Source organism: Triticum urartu, chromosome 2, assembly GCF_003073215.2.
Source record: "Triticum urartu cultivar G1812 chromosome 2, Tu2.1, whole genome shotgun sequence".
NCBI classification, from domain to species: Eukaryota; Viridiplantae; Streptophyta; class Magnoliopsida; order Poales; family Poaceae; genus Triticum; species Triticum urartu.
The window spans coordinates 19,215,169-19,222,801 of NC_053023.1; the positions used below are offsets into that span (position 1 = coordinate 19,215,169).

A 7,633-nucleotide genomic window follows, 5' to 3' on the forward strand; every position below is an offset into this window, starting at 1 on the left:
TAGAGCAACTCTAGCAGACCCCGCATCCTGCCCCGACCCGTAAAATAACCGCCAAAATGCGGGTCAGGCGGAAAAACCAGCCCGATCAGACCCCGCATCCCGCCCCGGCCCGCAAAAAAATTTAGGGGGCGCGGCAAAATCCCGAGCCCAACCCGTTAGCTTAGCATAATGATCGTTCAGTTTTATTGCTACTGCCTTTCTTCATGACTTATACATTTTCCTCTGACTATGAGATTATACAAATCCCGAATACCGGAGGAACACCTTGTGTGCTATTAAACGTCACAACGTAACTGGGTGATTATAAAGATGCTCTACAGGTGTCTCCGATGGTGTTTGTTGAGTTAGCATAGATCGAGATTAGGATTTGTCACTCCATCTATCGGAGAGGTATCTCTGGGCCCTCTCAGTAATGTACGTCACTATGAGCCTTGCAAGCAATGTGACTAATGAGTTATTTGCGGGATGATGCATTACGGAACGAGTAAAGAGACTTCCCGGTAACGAGATTGAACTAGGTATGATGATACTGACGATCGAATCTCGGGCAAGTAACATACCGATGACAAAGGGAACAACGTATATCGTTATGCGGTTTGACCGATAAAGATCTTCATAGAATATGTAGGAACCAATATGAGCATCCAGGTTCCACTATTGGTTATTGACTGGAGATGAGTCTCGGTCATGTCTACATAGTTCTCGAACCCGTAGGGTCCGCCCGTTTAACGTTCTGTGAAGATTTGTATTATGAGTTATGTGATTTGATGACCGTAGTTTGTCCGGAGTCCTGGATGAGATCGGGGACATGACAAGGAGTCTCGAAATGGTCGAGACGTAAAGATCGATATATTAGAAGGCTATAATCGGACATCGTAAATGTTCCGATTGATTCGGGTATTTTTCGGAATACCGGAGAGTTGCGGGAATTCGTATTGGGCCTTAGAGCAACTCTAGCAGACCCCGCATCCTACCCCGACCCGTTAAATAACCGCCAAAATGCGGGTCAGGCGGAAAAACCAGCCCGATCAGACCCCGCATCCCGCCCCGGCCCGCAAAAAAATTTAGGGGGCGCGGCAAAATCCCGAGCCCAACCCGTTAGCTTAGCATAATGATCGTTCAGTTTTATTGCTACTGCTTTCTTCATGACTTATACATTTTCCTCTGACTATGATATTATACAAATCCCGAATACCGGAGGAACACCTTGTGTGCTATTAAACGTCACAACGTAACTGGGTGATTATAAAGATGCTCTACAGGTGTCTCCGATGGTGTTTGTTGAGTTAGCATAGATCGAGATTAGGATTTGTCACTCCATCTATCGGAGAGGTATCTCTGGGCCCTCTCAGTAATGTACTTCACTATGAGCCTTGCAAGCAATGTGACTAATGAGTTATTTGCGGGATGATGCATTACGGAACGAGTAAAGAGACTTGCCGGTAACGAGATTGAACTAGGTATGATGATACTGACGATCGAATCTCGGGCAAGTAACATACCGATGACAAAGGGAACAACGTATATCGTTATGCGGTTTGACCGATAAAGATCTTCATAGAATATGTAGGAACCAATATGAGCATCCAGGTTCCACTATTGGTTATTGACTGGAGATGAGTCTCGGTCATGTCTACATAGTTCTCGAACCCGTAGGGTCCGCCCGTTTAACGTTCTGTGAAGATTTGTATTATGAGTTATGTGATTTGATGACCGTAGTTTGTCCGGAGTCCTGGATGAGATCGGGGACATGACAAGGAGTCTCGAAATGGTCGAGACGTAAAGATCGATATATTAGAAGGCTATAATCGGACATCGTAAATGTTCCGATTGATTCGGGTATTTTTCGGAATACCGGAGAGTTGCGGGAATTCGTATTGGGCCTTAGAGCAACTCTAGCAGACCCCGCATCCTGCCCCGACCCGTAAAATAACCGCCAAAATGCGGGTCAGGCGGAAAAACCAGCCCGATCAGACCCCGCATCCCGCCCCGGCCCGCAAAAAATTTTAGGGGGCGCGGCAAAATCCCGAGCCCAACCCGTTAGCTTAGCATAATGATCGTTCAGTTTTATTGCTACTTCTTTCTTCATGACTTATACATTTTCCTCTGACTATGAGATTATACAAATCCCGAATACCGGAGGAACACCTTGTGTGCTATTAAACGTCACAACGTAACTGGGTGATTATAAAGATGCTCTACAGGTGTCTCCGATGGTGTTTGTTGAGTTAGCATAGATCGAGATTAGGATTTGTCACTCCATCTATCGGAGAGGTATCTCTGGGCCCTCTCAGTAATGTACGTCACTATGAGCCTTGCAAGCAATGTGACTAATGAGTTATTTGCGGGATGATGCATTACGGAACGAGTAAAGAGACTTGCCGGTAACGAGATTGAACTAGGTATGATGATACTGACGATCGAATCTCGGGCAAGTAACATACCGATGACAAAGGGAACAACGTATATCGTTATGCGGTTTGACCGATAAAGATCTTCATAGAATATGTAGGAACCAATATGAGCATCCAGGTTCCACTATTGGTTATTGACTGGAGATGAGTCTCGGTCATGTCTACATAGTTCTCGAACCCGTAGGGTCCGCCCGTTTAATGTTCTGTGAAGATTTGTATTATGAGTTATGTGATTTGATGACTGTAGTTTGTTCGGAGTCCTGGATGAGATCGGGGACATGACAAGGAGTCTCGAAATGGTCGAGACATAAAGATCGATATATTAAAAGGCTATATTCGGACATCGGAAATGTTCCGAGTGATTCAGGTATTTTTCGGAATACCGGAGAGTTGCGGGAATTCGTATTGGTCCTTAGAGCAACTCTAGCAGACCCCGCATCCTGCCCCGACCCGTTAAATAACCGCCAAAATGCGGGTCCGGCGGAAAAACCAGCCCGATCAGACCCCGCATCCCGCCCCGGCCCGCAAAAAAATTTAGGGGGCACGGCAAAATCCCGAGCCCAACCAGGGAAAACGCGGGTTTCCGCCTCGCGGCTGTGGTGGCCTGCATATAAGCGGAAGCGGTTGGTAGGGGGACATTTCATCCCGCGCTTTCTTCCACCAACCACCTCTCCTCTCCCCCCTCGCGCCGCCACCCAAGATTCCGGCGAAAGCAGCCGGCAGGAGCACGCTAGAAGGCCGCCATGCGCAGGAGGCCTCCCCTCCCTTCCCCCTGCGTCGGCGGGCCGCCGGATTTGCAGATCTACGGCACTTCATCGCGGGCCGCCGTATTTAGCTTTTCCGGTCGCTGGTTGCTGCCACAAGCGATGGAGTGGTCGGGGAGCCTCTCCTGCAGCCCAGGCAAGGGCGCATCGCCGCATGCAGGTACTGCTTCGTCCGCCCGCCACTGCCGAAGGTTTGCGTGCATGGATTCATCCGGCCGTACACCAGGGTCGGCGCTCGTGCAGCGTCTTTGTGGCTTGCCGATGCCGCTCATAGAGTGCGACGACTACATGCGGAAAGTGCTGCGGCTCACTTCGGGCACGCCGAAGCACCCCGGATGGGTGTTCTTCAAATGCGAAAACGATGGGGTACGTGCACTTGCGGTAGCTTATTTTGATAGCTCAATATTTGGTTCAACTGCGGTAGCTCATTTTGAACATGCTCACTCATTGTGTGTAGGAAGATGGATGCTCATTTTGGTTTTGGGAAGGCGAATACATTGATTTGTTGATAGAAAGAAAATTAATAGATGTTCGTGCACTCGTTAGTAGAATCGAAGGCAATGAATCGGGTGCATGTGCAACTAGAGGGGAAGCAACGTCTACTTCTTTCGAACCAAAGATGAAGAAAGAAGAATGCAAAATCAAGAATCCACAGATCAACAATGAATGCATGGAGAAGATATTAATCCAACTAGTGGGAGCAGTTATGGAAGTTGGACATCTTCTAAAATGCATGCTTGTGGTTCTTATTTTCTTTGGTCTTGCTATTCTAGCAAAGATTTGGTAATGTCTATGTATCCAATATTGTTGAAAAAGCCAAAAAAATGCATTATGTTGGATCAAATTAAGGTGCAAATTTAGGTTTTCGGTGTCGGGAGGAGTTGCGCCCGATCAGACCCCGCAAAACCGACCCGTAAAAGAGCATATTTCACGAATATCCTTTTTACAGGTTCGTTATGCGGGGTCTGCATCTGCGGCCATCCGCGCCGCCTGCAAAGCCGTTTTTCCGCGAACTGCAAACGCGTTTTGCGGGCCGGCCGGATGCGGGGTCTGCTAGAGTTGCTCTTAATGGGCCATACAGGAAAGGAGAGAAAGGCCTCAAGGGTGGCCGCGCCCCTTCCCCATGGACTCGTCCGAATTGGACAAGGCAAAGGGGGCGCCCCCTTCGTTCCTTCTCCTTCTCCCTTCCCTTTTTCCTATTCCATGTGGAGGTGGAATCCTACTAGGACAAGGGAGTCCTAGTAGGACTCCACACTTTGGGCAGGCCCTATGAGGGCTGGCCTCTTCCCTCCATCCTTTATATATGTGGCCAGAGGGCACCCCATAGACACACAAGTTGATAATTGATCCCTTAGCCGTGTGCGGTACCCCCCCCCCCTCCATAGATTTCCACCTCGGTCATATCGTTGCAGTGCTTGGGCGAAGCCCTGCGCCGGTAGCTTCATCATCATCGTCATCACGTCGTCGTGCTGACAAAGCTCTCCCTCGACACTCTGCTGGATCGTAAGTTCATGGGACGTCACCGAGCCGAACGTGTGCAGATTGCGGAGGTGCCATACTTTTTGTACTAGGATCGGTCGGATCGTGAAGACGTACGACTACATCAACCGTGTTGTCATAGCGCTTCCGCTTACGGTCTACGAGGGTACGTGGACAACACTCTTCCCCTCTCGTTGCTATGCATCACGATTTTTTTTGAAATTACTGTGTTCCCCAACAGGGCTGGCAATGGGGGGTGCGCTGGCTCGGGCTCATGGATGGCTTGGGTCAGTACCCGGGCATGCTTATGTGGATAAGTTGTGGCTCCCGCACGCATGTGAGTAAGTTGTGGGTCCCACATTCATGTGGATAACTGATGGGTCCCGCGTGTCATAACTCAAACCACTAACCCCTTGTGTTTTGCATTTCATGGTTAAACAGGGCCATGTCGCATTGGAGCTATTGTTGGCTAGAAAAACGTCGCACCAGAGGTATTTTCGTCAACTACGTCACTCCTCATCCAATTCATCTCAAAGACGTCGCACAAGAGCTATTTCCCCGTTCTATTCCGTTGTTTCACTTTCATTGCCACATAATTGCTAACTGCGTGTATAGGGTGGATATCTACAATATGATACAAAAGAATTACCAATATGCTTCAAAAGGGTAAGAACGTGAATGATCTGGCCATTTTATCATCTATTTGTAGTAGCTGGATTTTTTTTCCCGATGCTCTCTAAGTAGTGTTCACAATTTTTGATTAGAACAAAATTTCTTTGCTTTTGTGGCTGATTGATTTCTTTCTGATACAAAAGAATTAAAAATAAGTGGAAGCAAACATATTTTTTTTACATTGTATATGTTAGACGCATGAACTCCCATAATATAAATGAAATTACACAATAAAGTGTTTCATGACCGTGTACCTTATCTGCATTTTTTTATTTGTATATTAGTTATGAGCAAGATCTTTTGTTTAGATAAAAAAGTAAAAAGGATAAGTGGCTACAATATTGAATTCGGACAACCATAACACGCATCCATGTGTTTGGTTCGGACATCTCACGTTTGATCATAATCGTCAACCATTAATCCGGTGCTTAGTCTTTTTTTTATCACGGAGCAACTTCCATCCATTGTGGAGCAAATGCCAGCTCTACAATCCATCATCTTTGTCTTAACAAAGGCTGGCACTAACGCTTACTTCTTGCTCGATACTTGGCTGCACCATAAACCACTAGCAGTACTGTTCCCCTGTCTACATTCTCACACTACACTGCCCCTAGCTAGGGTGGCTACCGTTTTGAATTTCGGTCTACTGCTGCTACCGAGTTGGGTTCCATTTGTCGTTGTTGCGGGACTTCCAGCCGTCACATATCCAGATAAGCGCTTCCTCCTCGGTGGTATTCATTTATCAACCATAGCTGCCTATGATCTAACCATGCGGGAAGATGATGTAGTCCTCTCGAGTGGCCGACAGGGTGAAGAACTTTGCATGGCTGCTCTTTCATGGATAACTGAACTCCAAGGCTAACTTGTTGCACCAGCACATTGCTGCTGATACCATTTATTCCAGATGCTGTTTTGAAGGCGAGGACATTGCAGACATCTTCATCTCAAGCCCGCTCACTCAGCGTTCCACGGTCTCTGGAACTGCTACCTTCCTGCTACTGTCGACCCAAGGATATGGCACACAATGCTTCTGATTATTTTGTGGAAGATTTTGGCTTCTCGAAATGCCATGACATTCAGTCATGAGAACCACCACAGCATTACCACTCTCAGGCTCGCCATTTGAGATCTAATGCTATCAATTCACCCGATGAAGAAGCTGAAGAAAAGCAGGTCGCCTCCTTGTGGCGTTCGTACCTCTTATCACGCTTACACGAGCTTATGTAATTCACTATTGTAATCTGTCAAACGATGGATTGCAAAACTTGAATAATATATTCAGGTAGGGGAAACCCCGGTGATTTCTCAAAAAAGAAAAAAACATGTTGCACCTTTTTAATTTTGCCACCGAACACCACCAGTAGAACAAACAACCTCATTTTCAGGTTTCAGCACTATTGATTTCTATGAAAAAGTGGTACGTTTATGATAGAGTACATTTGGCAATTGTATGGCCCTGGTTTACTCCTAATAATAGCAGTTAGTTACATATGTCTGGTGCTGAATGCATCTACTTGCATGACGTCGGTGCTGTGTGGTTCTGCACATACAAGCCTTGTGGTGGTGCTCAATAACGCAATTCCATGGATGCTGCTGTTGGCGTTCGTATATAACCTCATGCTCGCACTGGGTTTCTAATCCGTCACTCAGTTTTTCCCAGCCCTAAGGAAGTGTAGTTCACATCCCCCTTTAACCCTTTTACCACCTACCAATAATGGCGTCATCACACAAGTTCTTCCCGGCCGTCCTCCTCCTGCTGCTGGTTGTCACCATGGGTAAGCAACTAGGCACGTTTTATGGTTTATTATCTGCTAATATATTTCTTTCTGGTGTGTATCAAATCTATGCTCATACGAATCAATATGCATGCTACCTAATGATTTATGTTTCAAAATAATGACGGGCAATCGACGTGTTGTGTTCAGAGGTGGCGCCGGCGTACGCGGAGGAGGCGAGGGTGTGCGAGACGGATAGCACTCGGTTCAAGGGGATATGCATGGTTGGCACAAACTGTGCCAACATTTGCCTTACCGAGGGCTTCACCAGCGGCAAGTGCTCCGGCTTGAAGAGGAAGTGCATTTGCACCAAACCATGCTAGCTAGACTGATAAAACGTGGATGGCAATGATCGTAAATACCCATAGATCTGTTCTCAGGATGGTCTGAGTCACATCGATTTGCCGTGCACGCCTCTGACATACTTCAGGTTCACGGCGTCGCGATGTTCTTTCTTCAGTTACTATGAAGGATATAATTTTATTTCTTTCAACAAGTTAGAAGATGTATGGTCCAAGCATGCAAGTGT

At 46.9% G+C, this 7,633-nt stretch overlaps 1 protein-coding gene across 1 annotated transcript; it reads left to right on the forward strand.

The window, feature by feature from the left end:
• Positions 1-7,043: 7,043 nt before the first annotated feature.
• On the forward strand, positions 7,044-7,427 carry LOC125540726 (defensin Tk-AMP-D1.1-like). The gene is made up of 2 exons (XM_048704304.1): positions 7,044-7,104; positions 7,255-7,427. Exons 1-2 carry the CDS (start codon positions 7,044-7,046, stop codon positions 7,425-7,427), a joined length of 234 nt encoding a protein of 77 aa, XP_048560261.1.
• The last annotated feature ends 206 nt before the right edge of the window (positions 7,428-7,633 follow it).